The sequence below is a fragment of the Xiphias gladius genome, chromosome 4 (assembly GCF_016859285.1).
Source record: "Xiphias gladius isolate SHS-SW01 ecotype Sanya breed wild chromosome 4, ASM1685928v1, whole genome shotgun sequence".
In the NCBI taxonomy this organism is placed as follows: Eukaryota; Metazoa; Chordata; class Actinopteri; order Istiophoriformes; family Xiphiidae; genus Xiphias; species Xiphias gladius.
In genome coordinates, this window is record NC_053403.1 from 5,637,807 (window position 1) to 5,657,101 (window position 19,295).

At 40.7% G+C, this 19,295-nt stretch overlaps 2 protein-coding genes across 8 annotated transcripts in view; both read left to right on the top strand.

Annotated features, from left to right (window-relative positions):
* scara5 (scavenger receptor class A, member 5 (putative)) overlaps positions 1 to 5,872 on the top strand; it is an 86,458-nt gene extending 80,586 nt beyond the window's left edge. For all 3 annotated transcript variants that reach the window (XM_040125196.1, XM_040125195.1, XM_040125194.1), the window contains one exon: positions 1,205 to 5,872. In XM_040125196.1, coding sequence (XP_039981130.1) covers positions 1,205 to 1,338 — 134 coding nt within the window. In that variant the 3' untranslated portion in view covers positions 1,339 to 5,872. The remainder of the gene's footprint in view (positions 1 to 1,204) is intronic.
* A 5,494-nt stretch (positions 5,873 to 11,366) lies between these two features.
* On the top strand, positions 11,367 to 18,890 carry pbk (PDZ binding kinase). Of its 5 annotated transcripts, XM_040124606.1 has the most exons (8): positions 11,372 to 11,498; positions 11,617 to 11,708; positions 12,365 to 12,532; positions 13,327 to 13,466; positions 14,227 to 14,396; positions 15,001 to 15,130; positions 16,731 to 16,931; positions 18,155 to 18,890. In XM_040124606.1, the coding sequence occupies exons 3-8, from the start codon at positions 12,366 to 12,368 to the stop codon at positions 18,385 to 18,387; spliced, it is 1,041 nt and encodes a 346-aa protein (XP_039980540.1). In that variant the 5' UTR covers positions 11,372 to 11,498; positions 11,617 to 11,708; position 12,365; the 3' UTR covers positions 18,388 to 18,890. The 5 variants fall into 5 exon arrangements, with proteins under 5 accessions (XP_039980543.1, XP_039980540.1, XP_039980541.1 ...); XM_040124609.1 differs by lacking the exon at positions 11,617 to 11,708 and having other exon boundaries at positions 11,367 to 11,498; XM_040124607.1 differs by lacking the exon at positions 11,372 to 11,498 and having other exon boundaries at positions 11,526 to 11,712.
* The last annotated feature ends 405 nt before the right edge of the window (positions 18,891 to 19,295 follow it).

Genomic DNA, 19,295 nt, shown 5'->3' on the forward strand with positions numbered 1-19,295 from the left:
CTCCCCATTTACAAGGCTCCAGATGCTGCTTTGAAAGCATAACTAATGAGTCAGCTTCTCTCCTCGCCTACGGGGCATAGACCCTTGAGTTGAGAATCCTTTAAACTGAAGAATCAGCATGTGAGTGCAACCAAATGTTGTTCAGTCTCACTCTTATTCCCTCACAGCTGAAGTACCATCTCCTCCGTCCACCGAAAACTGTTGCAAAACTTAAACCTCCAGTGACTCTGGTTCTACAAACAGGAACCAAAGTTTACAGCAAAAACAATACTGCCAAAAGCTCTGCTTACCAGCTGGGACCGTGTGTTATTACCGGATATTATATTATCAGATCAACAGTTCTGTGAGGAACCGCGGGGTGGACTTGCTGTCTTAATCAGAGTAATCGTATACTCACACTTCTGATGGTGAATGTTTCGTTGGACTTTGATATGTGATGGGGTTGGTATCAGTTTTCCTTTGGGTTAGACCATTGGCGTCAAAAAGGCTTTTAACCTCCTTAGAACTGATAGAGTTCGGGGCACAAAGCCAAGCAAACCCAGCTGCGTTCAACTAGTTAATGTCAATGTCAGAGGATGAACACAAGCTCCTTATGTATGTAGATGTGTCCTCCACGTAACCTGCTTCACAATGCAGCTAAAGGCGTTTTTACTTTGGATTTTCCACATCTCACAACGAGATTAAAAAAAAAAAAAAATGTCAGGATTAGTCAGTTGGTTCGGGATGTGTTTAGATTGTCTGTTTAAGGCCTATACACTGTGTGCGGCAAACTTCCGCTGATGATTAAACTCACAGACACCTCGAGCCAACATGTTCAGTGTCTTTGGCTGCAGTTACATCATTTTGACTGAGTGCATGAACAGAGAAGGGGGAAAGTGATGCATGAATGAGCCATCCGAGAGAAGACTGAACTTGGACTGCTGCTGTTGAAGTCCAGATGTTGGTTTTTTTTTGTTTTTTTTTCCCCCGATGATAAATTCTGATGTTTGACTCTAGCTATTATCTTGATAATGATGAAAAAACTTAGTAGAGAAGTTAATTTTCATTCGTCGCATCCCACGTTCCTACATATCTACTGTACCCTAGCGAATCTGTGAACTTTTCTGTACATATTTATTTGGTTTTTACTTAACAACGGGCAGAATACTTACCAAAGAGGAACCTACTCGTCCGTTTTGTGATGTTCTCCTTCTTTCTTGTGCAGGTACTGGTCTGATCTGGATGGATGACGTCGCATGTACAGGGACTGAGGACAGCATCCACCAGTGTAACTTTTCTGGCTGGGGCAAAACCAACTGCGGCCACGTCGAGGACGCCGGTGTGACCTGCCTTATCTAAACCCCCACAATCCTGATCCTGCCGTGGCCGAATATCGCCTTAAACTTTTAAGACAGCTACAAGGTGCACAACGGCCTACCAGCTTTTTTAGAAGTTCAGAACCAAACGTGTGACTATTTTAGCCACAAGACTGAACTATGGCACTAATGAAAATGCACACATTTTCAGACTTTGAGCAACAAACTTATGTCTTTATTAACTGCATAGCATGAGTTGCTACACAGAGGGATGATCGCACAACGGGACTCTTCGTCAGGACTACGTCATCGGACTGAATTACAGAGCTCACCCGTCTTCAACGAAGGGTCGAGGGTCAGCATTTATAGGAGTAGGGTGAAGTTGACCTCGGAGGCTTGTCTGGGGTCAGTTTGCTGTTTTGTCGTCCAGCGTGCGGTCGAACTGATCCAACAACTTCATCATCCAAGAGCCTTCATTTTTCAGCGGTTGCCTCCAGGATGCTGAGGAGCTTAAACGGCACATAACGAAACTGACAGGACTGGATGAATGGATGAACTGATTTGTCATTTACAGGCAACCGCTCTTCTCTGTATTATGTAGGAATGGCTTTTGCTTAGCATACCACAGTGTTGCCTTATCATATATCATCATATAACTTGCTTATAAGTAAGCAGTCTTTTGGTGATTTGCGGCCTTGACATCTGAGGCTGGGGCTAAAATGTCACCTTTTCTAAACTTAAACCGTTTTTCACTTATAACCGGCTCAGTATTTTAATAATAATGTGTCAAATGAGAATGTGAAAGGTTTCACTTGTAGTGATGAACCTACAGAGAATTCCAAATCTAGCTGCCCGTAGCTTTACATAGATCTAAAGTGAGTTTCAGCTGTTCGGCCCACAACTGAACTGTTTTGGTTCACTCTCGGCGCTATCATAGCGTCATATTTGGCAACTGCTGGCAGCTGTTTTCCCTGAAAAAGCTCTAAAAATCCACTGTACACGACCTGCTCAGCACCAAACAGCAGAAAAAGTTAGCAACTAGCTTGGGAATTAAGTTTAACATCTAGCAGCTAAAGAGCCAAATATTTTTGTAAGAGTTGGTCGAGAGCAAACGGCTAAAAGGAGACTGAATTTTTGGACCCATATTCATCAGGTGGACAAAAACATGACTTTAAATGAATGCTAATGTTAATCTGATATGTAAACAACTTTAAACTTTAAAAACTTTGTACGGCAATACTACAGTATATGTTAGGGATGTGTGTTTCAGCTTGTTGCTTTGTCAGCTCTGTTCCCACATGGGCGCAAAATCTATTATTGCAGCGTTTTAGCACAGTTTTAACCTTGACATCTCTGCATCTTTTAACTTGCAGATCATCAGATCAGTGCTTACTCTCTGCTTTATATTTATAAAAAAAAATTTAAATTAAAAAAAAGAAATCTGTAACTAACAGATTTTGGAAATGGTTAACAGGCACTAAAGTCGACTGATGAAGTGAGTATTGAGAAGAGAGAACGGATGAGTATAAACAGATGGATGCATGGACGCCTGCCCTGTACAGTTTATAACCGTGGGTCTGTCGGTGTGTACTGCCAAAAGTTGGGTTGTTTCAGCATTAGGGCAGATACGTACACAGACACACACACACCCCAAACCAACCATAACATACAAGCTTTTTCCTCTGAGTTTTATGCCTCTCTCAGTGGGGTTTAATCTTTATAGCTGCTCTCTAATACAAAAAAAACTGGTAGCTCCCAAGTGTCCTGGCTCACTTCTCTCTCTGGGCTTAGAGACTACACCAAGCTGCAGGTTGGAATCAAATATATGCAGAAACCCGTCTCTTTACCCAGTAATACTCTATATTTGAAGAGGGAAAACAACTTTTGGCGCACCCTTAAAATCTGGCAAACTCACAATTTCTCCCATGGGCTGTAGTTGAATTCCCTTTGCTCCTGTAATCTTTAGTGAAATCTCTCTTTGTAAACTGTCCTAGTTTAAACAAATCAAAAAGTGCCTGGGCCATTAACTTTTTATGACAATGAATGTGCACAGATGATGTTCATTTGAAAGTTTGAATCCAAGTGAGAGGAGAAAAATAATGTTTTGGGTATAAATTTGACTTTTTCTACCTCATGTTAAAGTGCTGTGGTCTGTCGAGGTTTCTGTTTTAAACCACGACTGCGCCAAAGAAGAAAGACAAGTTACAAAAAGGAAAGGGGAATCTGGGGAATGGGAAAATGAGGTGAGAATCGAGACTCAATAGTCTGATGTGTCTCAAAGGGAACTATAGCAACACGAAATGGAATTGCGGGTGGGTAACATGTTTCCCTTGTGTGTTTTTCTACACAATTTGATTGGTGGGTAACATGTTTCCCTTGTGTGTTTTTCTACACAATTTGATTGGATAACTCACTAAACAGCTTGTGCTAAACAAAAAAACAGGTACAAAGTCTTGTACCTGCACAAAGTCTTGTGCAAATTATACCTGTGTAATCACACCTTGTGTAATCACTTCCGGTACAGAAAACTGTGATTATTTTTTCACTGACTGCATTAACACGTACCTTACCTTACCTTTTCCGTATCGCACTCAGCGAGCGTAGTTGAAAACATCACCATTATCAGACCCCATAATGAACAGCACTGACAACTCTTTAGGCTACCAGGAAGCTAGTTAGTTATCCTTTTACGTTTTCCACTTGCTTATCGTTAATGGTGAAGATTTTTTTTACTTTGTTCACAATGTTTGGAAACTGTTTCATAAAAGCAACAACACTTCTAACTGTTTCCCACTGCGACTACTGGGATTTAGTGCCACCAACACTGCTGTATGTGGCTGCTGGATACACCCCAGTTGAATGTTGCATATTGTTATTATAGCACTCATTAGAGCTGAAAGTATTAGTCAGTCACTCAATAAGTCTATAAGCAGAAAACTAATTGCCAGGAATTTGGATAATGGACTAATCATTTAAGTCATTTTCAAGCAAAAACACATTCTCTGGCTTCAGCTTCTCAAATGAGAAGATTTGCTGCTTTTGTCTTATATCATTGTAACCTGAATATATCTGGCCAGACTTGTGCTTGTGCTCTGGAAAATTATGCCGGACATTTTTCACTGTCTTTGCATATTTTAACTAACTAAACGATTAATCTATTAAATGAAAAAAATAACTGGAAGATAAATTGGTTATGAAAACAATCATTAGTTGCAGCCCTAAAACACCTGCATATACTCAGTGCATGTTTTAATATCTTTAAGTGGAGACTAGGTCGGATTAACAGACTAATTCATTTATATTTTAGACTTTAATCCCACCACGCGATTGCCAGCGGGCAGAACGGCTGCCAGCTATCTGCCAATCTGTCAGCAGAGGGCAATGCTCTGGGGGAGTCATCGTACGATAATGTCCACTAGTGTGTTGAGCCCGCTTTAAAAGTCCATGGACAATCTGTAGCTCCTGACTAACGGTACAAAAGGGGGAGTTCCTCCGGCTCACCCCTTCAAGCACAAATTTTGAGCAGCGTGGTGTAGCAAAATGGTCCGTTTTGACCCGTCCTCAAGGACAGCATGGGCCTCCGTGCCATGCTGTCCATTCCCAAGATGCACCCTAACGACCTTCAATAAGACATTCTCGGCTTCCGGGGGCTTGTCGAGGACAGTCGAGTTGTTGGAGGTGTCTCTGTTTGCAGCCCGATCTGCCTTTTCCGAAGGTCGTTCGTTGACATCGTGCAGGTCTAACGGGTGACCACTCTGACGGGTCTTGCGTCACATTTTCAAGTTGCGGTTGCCGCCGCACCGCCAGCACCTGCCGGAGTCCCTAATCCAATGGCGTTACTGCTGTTTAGTGAGCTGCCTGAAGTTACTGCAGTTGCTTAAAAGTATGCGTGTTGTGTTCAAAAGTATGGGCAGCCCTGGTTTGCAGGGCGCTTCAAAGCGGCTTCTGCTGGCTTGGACTCGGGCTCTCGGTAAAGCCCTCCGCCCCTCTTCTCACAGCTAAATGTACTTCGACCGATGTTGCTTCCGGGCTGAGTAGTGGCCTCCCAGACATCGGCAGGATAAAGCAGTTGTGATGAGATTTCCTGATTGGTTAGAGGCTCCCCTGACCTCACATCAGTGCCTCGGCCTCACGAGGTCAAATAACTCGAATGCTTTGACTTTGAAAAGGTAAAGCACCCGATGCCATACCTTTTTGAAAGTGAGAACACATTGCCAAACCAAGTGCCCTTAACCACTTAACTTTGTCATTTTTTTCTAGGAAAGATTGTGGTTTTTAATGTATGCTTGGTTGTACTAAGACCTTTGTATATGCTACTTTGGCATAATGGCTCTAAGCACCTCTGCATATTCATGTGTCTGTTTTTTATTACAATGTGCTGGTCATAACACATATAAGGGCTACGGAGCTAGCGATATACATACAAAAGTAAATGCCTAAATCAAACATGATTATGTCAAGAAAAAACATTTGCTTCAAAAAATACCCAACTTTTTACTTTATGTTCTGTTGATTTTTGTACCACTAAAATGCTGTATACGCACTGCTGAAATAATAAAAATGTAGATTTGTTTAAACAGGTGAACTCTGTTATTCCTGACAACTTTGTGAGAGGTGAATTGGAAACAGACACTTTTAAAGATGTCAACAGGTGAAGAGAGAGGGAGGAAGTTGAGTCGGACGCGTGAGTCGCACACACGATCACGAGCGTTGAAGCACGTGGATGTATGCGTCCACGTATGTGACCTGACTGACAGCTCCGAAGTGTAATTACGGGTGTGAACGTTTCCACATGTGAAGCGGATGTAGGAGTGATTGGCTGAAAGACCACCTGATCTCCCAACACACATGGCCCACGGTCAGAACAAAGACTGTGAAGCCGGTGTGGTTCAGGTCAGCATGGTTTCGTTTATCCTCCAGGAAGGTGAGATTTTACCATTCCTTTATTTGATACAGTAAAATTTAAAGGTATGCGAGTGGAATTCCTGTTACACGTATGTAGTCGGTTGGCTGGATGGGTTTCTGACCTAGGGATCAGATATACCTAGACCCCAGTTTGATCATAGTAAACTCCAGGGTTACGCGCGACAAATTAATTTGCTCTTGCTTTAGTAGTTAGTCCGTCTAATTTCGCTGTTTTTATTTTACATCGAAGTTCCCTTCTTGTAGCTCTGACCAGCTCAGTGTCACCGTTACGAAAGGCAATCTTTTTTTTTTCTTCTCTCGTTCAGACAGATCAGTAGATCTCTGGATAGCCACAGTCGGGGACATTTTGACTTAATTTTCGTTTGAACGCAGTTACTTTCACAAAATCGGCCAAACATCAGTCGATTCTCCTACATTATCACTGCAATTAAAAAGCACATCCCATTTAGTATCCTTGAGATGTCCCTCAATAATGTAATGAAACAAAAACATGGATACACATACCACTGTAGGCAGGGAGAGGAGAGGCAAATATTGCCATTATCATTTTGTTTGGGATTATTTAAACTCTCTATGGGAGGAATTTTATGTGATTATCTCTCAAATTTCTCCGTGTCTTAAATAACTCACTGATGTTGTTGAGTGCGCGAATTCTGAGTGTGAAGTTTACTTCCTGAATAAGTAGTCACTCCGCTGGGGAGAGCTGGGGTTGTCATCAGGGTTCGGAGGGCAGGTTTTGGCCTGGAGGGTCAAAAAGGGCCTAGATCAGGACAGGTTACACCTGCCATTCACCTGCCATATTTTTCATGGTCTAGGCTAGACCTCTTTGTGCCAAACATGGGAAGACTTAATTCTATAGCCCCTGGATGGGCCCCTGGGCACAGACAGGTAGAAGGAACCCCCCCCCAGGCTGAAAGAAACATAATACGACTACAAACAACGCAATCTCTTTATGGTAATTTTGAGTCTCTTTATAGTCAGTTTGTCTCTTTGTGGTCATATTGTGTTTTTAACTGACCTTTATGACTTTCGAACAAGAAATAGTAACAGTCGCTTCATACAGAGGCTCTGGCCCAGGGGACGCCTGACCTCTTGGGTCCCTGACCTGTGCCCAGTAGTCCCGTTCAGTAATCGATCCATGGCTACCGCACACAATAATATTTCTACTGTATGGTCCACTTCCAACTTTGTGGTAACAGTTCATAAAAAGCACTTCCCTGTTTCAACATGTCATTGCCCTCCTTGCTTAAATGAGGTTAATAAAAAATGGCTTTCCCAGTCTGGTGTGGAAGGACATGACTGGCCTGCCCGGAGCCCTGGCCTCAACGCCGTCCAGCACCTTCTAGATGAACTTTAACGCCGACTCTGAGCCAGGCCTTGTCACCCGACATTAGTGGTCAGCCTCACTAATGCGCTTGTGGCTGAGCGGGATAAAAATCCCTGCAGCCAAGTTCCAAAATCTGGTGGAAAGCCCGAGAGCAGGAGAGCGGAGGCTGTTATGGCTGCACGTTAATGCCTGTGGTTTTCGCGTGAGATGGTCAACAATCTCCACGAGGTTCTGGTATCTACATACTTTTATAGCCATGCACTACATGAAAATCGCACTGGTAGATTTCTGATTCAGTTGTGCTTCTATATACGGTACGTTTGTGGCTCAAAACGCATCTGAAAATATCTGATTTTATGTACTTTTTCCCCGTTTACTTGGCCCAGCCAAACATCAATTTGTGTATCTGCATTAGGGAATAAAACTGGGCTTCATGTTCCTCAACTGCTAATTTAATTATGTCTTTTTTTCCTCTACTGATTTTTGAGGAGGCTATTTATTTATTTATTTTTTGATTAAATGGTCCTTTAATTAAAAAAATGTTCCACCAGACATTTCTCGAAAATGGAAGTTAATTCTTGACCTTTGGGAACAGCGGTTGAGAACACAATCTTACCGCGAGGTCCATTTACCTGGGGCTGTCAATTATATCACATGATCTTCTGAGGTCAACCGCTGTTTCTAAAATCAAGAACGAACTTTGAACCTCAGCTTTTAAGTCGGTATGCACGAGAAATCCTTATATTGCTCATAAAAAATGAGATTTTGAACATCTAAAATTTCGAGGCAACTGGGCAAAGCTCGAGAACAAGAACAAAATGGACTTTATGGTGATATTATTTTCTCAGTCTCTTAAAAGTTTAAACTTGCTTTTGTAAAATTCTAGTAAGCCTGAATACTAAAGAGAAATCAAAGGAATTACTGAGCACTGAGAGAGGCATATTTTATAAGTAGAATGTTAGCACATTATGTAACAAAATGCAATCAAACAGCATACATAAACACAGAAAACACACATTCACATGCACAAAACCACAAAAAAATCCCCCAAAAATTAGTAAAATATGCTTAAAAAAGAACAACAAGCAATATAGTAACATATTCATAAACTACATATAAACCTGCTTTGAGTTTTATGAATTATCCATGTAAATGACGTAACAAAAAAGGGGTTGATGCAGAATAAACTCTTATTTTTGTATTTGAATCACCACATGAAATGATGTGTTTTTTTCTTCATCTGATCATGACAGTGGACATCCTCTTCTTCTTTCTCTCTGGATGTTTCTCTGTGGTCTGACCAGAGAGTAACCCGTCCTTTTTCTATAAAGCGCACCACAAACATGTGGCAGCAGAGCCCACGAACATGAGCTCATTTCCCTTCAGGGGAACAAGAAACGGGCAGAAACAGAGAGAGAGAGAGAGAGAGAGAGAGAAAGAAATAGTCCCAGTCTTCCCTTCCTTGTCCATTTATCATCACACCACATTCCTACTCCGCTCCCCTCATAATGGAACGGTTATCCCTCCACACAATGAGGAGACCGAGCCGGGAACATCTGCATCGAGGGAAGGAGATGAAACAAAAACGGGCTCATGAGAGTCGAGGTCGAGGTCAGCGTGACCGAGAAAATTCTTTCAGACAAGTCGCTGATGTTCGAGAGAGAACGGACACGTGCAGTGACGAAAATGACACAGATCTCTGCATAACTCGCTCTTATTGCCCACATGTGTAACTCAGCTGGTGTGACAGCTTCAAAACATCGACAGATGTTTTTCAGGAATCAAAGATCAAAGTGCGACACGGTGCTGCTGCCTTGTTGAGGCGCTTCCCGTAAATTATAATGAACACGTACATTGTAATGTACTAGATTCTCACAAGACAGAAGAGCAATAAAACTACAGTGTAAAAAAATCCAGCAAGAATCTAGCAGAATAAACTAATCTGTTTTTGTTAACTTAAAGTAAATAGATGAGTTTTATTCATTTCAGTTTTAGTTTTTCTAGGTTTTATTTTAAGAATACTCCAGAACGCATAAACATGAGTCGTTGTAACTTGAGGTCCTTGAACATGAGACGACGAGTCGAATGAATGAACTGCTGACAGTTGCTGCGTGTGTTTACTACATGTTAAATTAAGCCATGATTGTTTCTTCTCATAACGGTGAAGACAGGGCTGACCACGCCGAGGCCTCGTGTCGCCTTCAGCCCCTGCCCCCTTTTATTTATATTATAAAAAGTCACTGAGAGCACCCTCACAGTTGATGATAAACTTTGAGGTCGTAAGTTTATCATGTCAAACAAAGAACTAACTCAGACTGAGAAATTGTAAACAGAAAGCAAATCTGTCTGCAACGTTTCTTAGCAGAACCGGACGGTTGTTCATTCAACTTGCTATTTTAGGTCTACCGAACTTGTTTTCAGTTCACCTGACTGTATTCAGTTAGTTTTTTACACTTTCACTCATAAAACGACTTTGAATTTGAAACTATGCACCGAACTTCTGCCTGACCCAAGAAAAGCAACCAAAGTAACACCCCCGTGAGGAGGACTGGCATATTCCCAGCGGGCCGGGTTTGGAGCAACATTTGAAACACTACTGGAGGAGTGCACAGTTCCTCCTTTTCCAAACAGGGATATTGGGCTTTCAGAAATCATGGTAATTGTGGATGGGAAGAAATGTGAAAGGCTGGTGGAAAAAAAAACAAAAAACCAAAACATTATTTTCGTTTGAAAAGGCGAAGAAAACCCTTCGATGGAGGAAGCAACATCATCTAAGGAAATGTGGCCTGCCATCTCAATCACGATCTCACTTGTGTGCCGGCTTTATCATCATCACTGTATATACATAGAGTCAGTATGGTGCCTGTTCTTTTCTCACAAGGCCACAAAAGCCCCAGGATAACTCCATATCCTTTGGGTCTACATAATGTCATTGATCACAGATTTATTTTACACTCGTTTGTTTAAAAGTCATGTTCTATCAAATTAGTTCAATTTATTTCAGTGTCAACACACAGAAAACCTCAGGCAAGAAAGTATTATCCATCCTAGAAGTACTGTAAGGCTGCGACCAACAGTTAGTTTCAGTTCCCAGTCTGACGGTTATTTTCGTCAATAATCAATTGATTGTTCAGTGTATAAAAAGTCTGAAACTGACCATCATTATTCCCTGAAGCCCACTTCAAATATTTTCTTTTCTTTTTTTTTTCTTTTTTTTACCAACAATCACAAACCTCAAAAATGTTGAGTTTGCATATCAAGCATTTTAAGCATCAGACAAATCATTATCAGTCAGTCATAGATAGATATAAAGAATGGGTACTTTTTAATCCAACTGGGAGATTTCACATCGATCGCAAAACAAACAGAACACATAGAGAGGGATACTCAAGGAACAGTAAAATAACATGATAAAATAACAAAAACCCAAATAATAATGAACTAAAATCTTTCACTAGGAACTCTACGCTTCTACGATACAAAAAGTTGTCGTGAGGCCTCACTGTACATAGTAGTTTCATTGTTTCCCTAAGCTCCACGCAACCAAGTACACAAGTACCAAGTACAGCTGAAATGATTAGTTGATTAATCAAGTGACGGACAATTCATTGGCAACAATTTTGATAACTGATTAATCATTCGATTAATCTTTTTTTTTTTTTTCAGCAAAAAAAAATGCCAGAAATTCACTGGTACCGGCTTCTTAAATGTGAACATTTCAAAGCTCTCTCTGGTATCGACGACTGATGGAAATGGATTCTGCAATCTCGCAAACCCCGCTTGCAGCCTCCTGCCATAATATCAGAATATTCTGTCAGGGACGCAGGCAGCTTGCACCTGACGTGGACCACGTTTGACCCGAGTTCTTACGACGTGGCTGACCTCAGCTGGTGAAATAGCCGTACCACAGCGGCAACCGATTCTAAAAGTGGTCGTTGAAAAGCTTCAAAGTAACGTAGTGCCCTCTTTTATAATAAAAAAGATAAATGCTTTACACTCTTTAAATGTGTTTTTAAATAAAAGAAATCCAACATGTAGTTTCTGCCTTGACTAACGACTTGCGTTTAGTTTGTCCCCTCGCGGCTTCCGTGCTCGGCAGCGGTTTGAATGTTCGGCGCGGTTTAACTGGAAACGTTCAGTTGTGACAGAGGAAGAGAAAGGCAGGTGATGTTACCTTTGTTGACCAAATACTGGATTTATCTCACTCTAGACGACACGAAAACAACTCTGAACGGAGACGCTAACTTCAGTAACTTGTCAAGGGATTTAGCCTCGAAGCTAACTCTGCGGCGGACGTTAAGTCTGGTCGATACTGTGTCTCCGCCATTGGCTAAATGTTAACTAAGTGATGTTACGTTGTTGACAGACGAGGAATTTTAAAGTTGTTGTCTTTATTCTTTTTAATTGAAACGAAATTTGCAGCTGCCATAAACACTGACTGACTGAAGTCAAGAGGCATTTTACGTTTCTTCACAGCGCCATTATTTAGGGCCACAATGCCAGCCTCCATTCAAAATTTTGCGTTTTATTGTCGTTTTACACAGTCACGGACAAAGCCAACTTTAGATGTACTTAGTAGAGTACGAGATACTCCAGATTTGAATTCGGTTCATGTCATATGCGTCAAACATCACTTTTTTTTTTGTGAAACACTAATTTTTAGAAATTAAGTCACTAGAGTATAAGCCTGACAATTAATCCAGTTTACTCCAGTTGCTCAGTAAATTCAGTGCTGCAGCGTAAAGTCGAGTTGAGGTTATTAACTGCATCCCGATATGTGTTTTCCCTTATTAACCATTTTGTTTTTCTTTGACAGAATGGCCTCCCTTGCCACATGCACCGATGAGGGCGCATTCAAGACCCCCAGAGCCGTCCGAGTGAAGAGCCTTGGAGGCAATGGAGGCACCCCCATCACCATCCCAGCTTCACCTTTCATGAAAAAGTTGGGCTGTGGGACTGGAGTCAATGTTTACCTCATGGACAGGTGCGTGGTCTTCTCCGATTAAACAATAAATTCATTAATACATGGGTTTACACCTCACCTATGTGATATATATCTCCACATTTTACCTCACTCTTCCCTCCCTGCCCTGGAGCCAGCTCTCCAAACTGTATTAAAAAGTATGCCGGTTTAATGAACTGCGGGTTTGTTCGTAGGTGCTACATGACAGGTTGCACACTATATATATGTGTTAAAGATGAATCACTAGTGGATTAATTGATAATTGTTGGTAAGTTACTCACTATTTTGGAAATCAGTCTTGGTTTAATCCATTTTCCAAGCTTAAATGCCAAATTTTACTCAGTCCAGCTTTTCAAATGTGAGGATTTGCTGCTTTTCTCTATTTCATACCATCGTGAACTGAATATCTTTGGGTTTTGAGCTGTTGGTCAGACAAAACCAGTCTACTTGAGGATGTCAGCGTGGGCTTTAGGGAATTGTTACGAGTATTATCATTATTTTCTGACATTTAGCGGACTAAACGATTAACCAGTTAATCACGAAAATAAGTGGCAGATTATTCAATGCTGAAAATAATCATTAGTTGAAACTCCAAAGATCATTACGTCTTGATGAATGAGGTGTGTGCTTTTAATACGTGCGACAACCATAAATAAATGAAGTTTTCGCGATATTCTCTCCATTCAAGAAAAAGTCGTGTTTCCCATAACTCTGAAAATCCATCTTCAGTATTAAACATTGTTAAATAGTGATTTTGTATAGATAATGTTAAAATGGTGCACCTTAACACACTATTGTTGAACAAATGATTTCAGAGTGGGAAAGCTGAATGCGTCTCCCTGGGCTGTGAAGAAGATCAACAGTAAATGTGCAGCCAGGCAGTTGGCCGTGTACCAGAAGCGCCTGAACGAGGAGGCAAAGGTCCTGAAGGGGATCGATCATCCAAACATTGTTGGTAAGACAAGACGGCAGATCATTTTTGTATTAGCCAGTCTAAAACAATTTCAGAACTGGGACAGCCCTGCAAGCGTTGTGTGTGTAATGGTTTTAATCAGCAGTAGAGAAGGGTGGTGTAATGTTGACACAGGAATGTCAGTATGTTTGTCACTGTCGATATAACAGCGATAAACACATGGATCCCCGACTTGTTGCAGGGGGAGGTAACCAGTGCATGTACATTATTCAAAGGGAGGTGCCAAGTAATGCTTTCCCGGTTACACTGTAAATTCCCGAGTGACTAAGAAGAAGTTAAATCATTTTATGCTTCTTTTTTGTCAGTAACACAATCATCACATGACCTTCCCCTGAGAGGAAAATATTTCATTTTTAAATTCAGATACAAACTGTAGAAACACAGTTGATAAAAGCCTCTCAACGTTTTAAGACTCATTTGTAAATAGTAGTATTTTAAAAAATGTAATTGTCTTTACTCCAAGGAGCAGCAGCACAAATGTTTCCCCACACACTGGATACCAGATTCATAAATTCACAGCCGCTTTTTTTAAAATCTGTTTTATACATGTTTAAACATGCAGGAAAAATACAAGTGAGCCTTGCCTCAACGTTCACTTATAAAGGTTCAGTTTGAGTAGACAAATGCGGCAGAAAAGTAATGAATCCAATAGCAGATTTTAATTTGTTCAGTCAGACAGTTTACTTTTAATGTTGTGTAATATTTTGTGTTGTTAATTCTTTGTCCGTATCCCAACATCAAGGATTCCGTGCCTTTGCTACAGCTAAAGATGGTTCCAAGTGTCTGGCCATGGAGTATGGCGGCGAGCAGTCCCTCAATGACCTCATAGAGAAGAGGAGAGAGGACGGCCTGAAGGCTTTTCCCGCAGCCAACATAGAAAAGGTGGCGCTGCACGTCGCTCGTGGCCTGCAGGTAAATCATGGACTCTCCTCTGCCTGCTGTTAACGTGTCATGTCGGCATCAGGTATACTCATAGAGATAAATACAGATAAAATATACTGTACTTCAACTGCAACTTCCCGTTTTTTAATTCTCCTCCAGTATCCTGAAAGTGAAAAATCTGATAAAATATGGTTGCCTGCCACCGGTTTGATTTGTGTTTGGAGGTTTAATACAGAATATATGTACCTCTGTAAAACTCTGTAAACAGGATTCCTACTCCAACTTTACATTCATATGTGAATGAAATTAAATATGTGTAAAACTTGCACCTATCTATCTTTTAATATGGTCCCATATCGTGATAGTTTAATCCGTCAGTGTTTCCTAGATTAATGTTCACACAATCATTTAAGCACAGGATGAAAAATGAATTGTTTAATATCTATAATATGACTTTTGAAAAAATAAATCTTCATGGGAAACCATAAACAAAGACGCGATCACAGTGTCAGGTCCCCCCTGCAGCCATCCTTTTAATTTCATTTTAGACTTAGGGATGGATTAACAAAACAAACACAGGGGGACGTTATTAAGCCATGAGTAACAGGAATGCTTTGTTTGTTTCTCTCTGCAGTATCTTCACAACGAGAAGAAGCTGCTGCACGGCGACATGAAGTCCTGTAACGTGGTCATTAAAGGCGACTTTGAGACGGTCAAGATCTGTGATGTTGGTGTGTCTCTGCAGCTGGATGAGAATATGAGAGGTAATTACTTCTGTTCAGTCATGGCACGCTTGAGAAAATCAAGCAAGTAGCTTTGATTTGAAAATTCAGCACGGTACTCTGTGTGGCGGGTGGGTAAAGGGATAGTGGGGGCAAAAAAGCCTCCCAGGGTGCTCACTGTTTGGACACAAGTTCAGCAACAACTTAAAACCTAAATAAACTGTATTTTCTAGGTCCTTTGCCATTGAATAATAGGAGTAAATAACATATTTAGCAGGACGAATATTGTTCAGGGGTGACTCTGATGCATCGTACAAATATTTATTATGTTAAAGATAAAGCTGATCTTTTTTTTATTGTCAGCAAATCCCATGAAAAGACCAAAACGATGTGTTGGTCTAAATCACATTACCTACCAGCTTCCTCAGCCTGTCTGTGGCACTCAGCCCCAAGTTACTGAATCCAGAGTTAATAGCGTATTTGTTGGGGACTATACTCAGCCCCAGATTAATAAACCCTAGTGTGTGTTTACAGCAGCAGGACAGACAGTAACAGAGTTCTAAGGCACAGAGGAGTAAGCTACAGGTATACTGTACTGCATTTCACTACACACATTGTTTGTGCATGTGACAAATTTTTTAAATCCTTTGAATATTGACTATTAAAATTGGACAGTTTTTGTGCCATCAAACGGGCTGTATTTTGTTCCTCTGAGGCAGCATTTAAAACCACAATACGCTAAAAATCCAACAGGGAAACTGTGTACTACTAATAGGATATTGATAGATACGGTACTTAAAGTTGATCTGGCCAATATTTCACATTAGGATTAGTTCAGGATTTCACATAAGCAACAAGTGTGGAACTGTCATCAGACAAACAGAATCCGATTTGAACGGTCACAGCGTCTGGGCTAAGACGCGTCTGTAGAAATCCCACTGGAATCGCATTTCAAACCCCCTCCAAATGTGGTTTGGATCTGATTTGCAAACATCAAATTTCATGTGGTTTTTGCTGTCCAGACTTTGTAAAATCATTCAAGATACAATGTGGATATGCCAGAAAGTCAGTCTGAACAGGGCCTTAGACCATGGGAGGGAAGACATTTAGGCTGGTCCACACTACTTTAAAGGGCTGTTTGAAGGTGAAGACCTGGTTTTAGGGTTAGGGTAAGGGATTTAGTTGTGATGGTTAAGGGGCTAGGAAATGCATTATGTAAATGAGTGTTCTCACAGAGATAGAAGCAGAAAAGTGTGTGTTTGTGTGGACATAAGACATGGATTAAAACCCAGAATTGGCAGAAAAAAATTTGTTGGAGACTGTTTACAGCAGCCGATTTACTTTCTTTGTTTGCCCAGACAGAAACATAAATTCTGCAGTCTTTCACGCTTTCTCTCATGTTGTACATACATGTCATCAGCCAGTGGGGGTCGCTCCCATTTTGGATGTAATTTAAACTAATTGCAAACTTCTGGATCTTCCTTTATAACAATTTTCAACGGGGCCAAAGATCCCAATCTCTGTTTTTTAGAAATAATGTAATTTTGGGTGACGCCATTATGGCAACACAGACAAACTGAATGTTTGTTATGTACTTAAATTGTCGTTTCAGTTTCAATAAAGATGCTTCTGTTCTTTTCAGTGTCAGATCCAAAGGCGGAGTACATCGGCACAGAGCCGTGGAAGCCGAAGGAGGCTCTGGAGGAGGGAGGAGAGATCAGCGACAAGGCTGACATCTTCGCCTACGGTCTGACTCTGTGGGAGATGATGACACTGGCCATGCCTCATCTGGAGATGCTGGAGAACAACCACGAGGAGGAGGAGGAGGAGGAGGAGGGAGAAGGTTAGACACGCCGCGGCTACAGCAGTGTTGTAAAAACACAGAAAACACTGAACTTTAGACAATTTACATTTGCTTGTAATTAGAGCTGGAACCATTAGTTAGTTAATCGATGGACAGAAGATTAATTAATCATTTCCGTAATTTATCAAGAAAAAACAACCAAACTTTGCCTGTTTTAGCTTCTAAATTGTGAGATATTGCTGTTTTCCTATAATTTGATTATTTTGTGTTTGGGGCTGTTTAGACAAAACAACACATTTGAAGACATCACCTTGGGCTCTGAGAAATTGCGATCAGCATTTGCTAACTTTTTTTTTTTTTTTTTTAATTTCCTAGACTAATCGATTCACTGAGAAAATAACTGGCAGACTAATTGAAGAAGAAACTATTTGTAGGCTTTTGTTTAATGTGTACTAATGATGAAATTGAGGCATATTCTACTCTCGAACTCTTAGCCTTATCCTGAAATGTAAAATGCAATATACTTCTGCCAAAGGTCAAAATACGCAGTCAGGGCAACAAATTCTATCAAGTGGATTTAGAGGAATGCTAAATACCCTAAAAGTGTCATGGAAAACCATTATAATGACAGATTTAGGTACTCAGGAGGACTGTTACACCATCAGATATGTAAAAGCTCTTATGTCTAACTGACAGTGATGCATGTATTCGCACTTGTCTGAATTAATCACTGCTCCTGGACTGTGTTTCCTTTACGTCTCTTGACAGATTTTACCTTGTCAGTTATTGTGTGATTTCCAGCTAAAGGTTTTCATGATAATACTTAAAAGCAGAGCTTGTGTCTAGGCCAAGCAGCCTTAAACTGGACTGTAGACGGTTCCGTTAGCAGATTAAGGATTTGCCCAAGAATAAGGGGATAAAAAAAAGAAATGAAAATTGGTACACGAAATTTATATTTCAGTTTTCTGACATTTCCTCTTGATTTTCCTTGTGAAATACTGGACATGTTCACCTCGTTGAGCCTCTAAGAATCCTTCAAATCAAACAAAAGTGACTCTCATGTCAACACTAAGGTCAAAACCAGTGACAGTGTTTCATGTTGCTTCATTTCAAGGGTTCACGAGCTTAAAAAAGGTACAGATCTACTGCCTTACAGCACTTAATTCCTGCAAAAATAGAATAAGCCACTGTGACACAACAAAAAAACATATTCTGACCAGTTTTATTTGGTGTTTTTAAAAAATCTCGCATTTGTGTTTCAGAGGACTCTATGGAGGTGAGTTTCGATGAGGACGCCTACTACGAGAAGTTGGGGACGAGGCCGGCGCTGGATGCTGAGGCTCTGGGCAGCTCGTACTCGAGGATGGTGGAGCTTTTCTATCTTTGCACGGAAGAAGACCTCAAGAAGAGACCCTCAGCCGCCCAGATCGTCCAGGCTTTAGAGAGCAACGCCCCGCTGGAGAAAACGCCTTGTGAGGTGATTGTTATAGACTGATTTACACAACCAAATCTGCATTTTCGTGTTTGAGGTGCAAATTAGAAATATTCTGAGTCCAGTCTGTCAAAACTTTTGGTCTGTGACGTTGGGTTAAAGGATTTTTTTCGTCGAGCATTTATATTGAATATGTGGGCACAACCTGAATCCCCTGCCCATGTTTTTCCTATTTTCAAATTTGTTTGGGACGTTTTTTTGTACTAATTTAAAAGCAAAAACTACAACCTCTAGTTAATATAAATATTGGGAGAAAACAGCCTAGTCACTGGTGAAAGTGTCAGTTGACTTGATCTACAGAGGCCGGCTGAAATCTCTTTACTGTACATCTTTATTTGTTGACACTTTCCATTTGTTTGTACATTGTCTTGTCTCCTGTAAATTCTCTTTACTTGTCACTTTCTCTTGAAGTTATTGTTTGTATATCTTTTTTACTTTTCCACCTCTGTAAACTTAGGTAAAGTTCTCCTTTTGTATCACTAAATTAGACTAAAAGCCCATAATAACCTGTGTTTCTATTTTTATTATCTTTTAAATGTCATGCACATTCTGTTTTTAATAATGTATAAGTGGCCAGGGTATAACTGGTTTGATTTAAAGATTGGAAATAAGTATTAAAATAGTAAATATTAAGAACTCCTTATGTGTGAAATTATTTGACACTTATGTCATTGACAAAGCAATCAATTCAATCATAGTTAAAGGAATAGTTCAATATTTTGGGAAATGCACTCATTCACTTTCTTGCTGAGCGTTTGATGAGAAGACTGATACCGCTCTCATGTTTGTGCAGTAAATATGAAGCTTCTGCGAGCAGCTCATTATTGTAGCTTAGCATAAAAACGGGAGACAAGGGGAAACAGCTAGCCTGGCTCTGTCAAAGGGTAACAAGCTACCTACTAGCAACAACC

Excerpts from the sequence above, each read along its gene's own strand:
- pbk (XM_040124609.1), top strand. The coding sequence starts at position 12,366 with ATGGCCTCCCTTGCCACATGCACCGATGAGGGCGCATTCAAGACCCCC. Across the intron at positions 13,467-14,226 it reads CGATCATCCAAACATTGTTG|GATTCCGTGCCTTTGCTACA; the intron begins GTAAGACAAGAC and ends CCCAACATCAAG. Across the intron at positions 14,397-15,000 it reads ACGTCGCTCGTGGCCTGCAG|TATCTTCACAACGAGAAGAA; the intron begins GTAAATCATGGA and ends TTCTCTCTGCAG.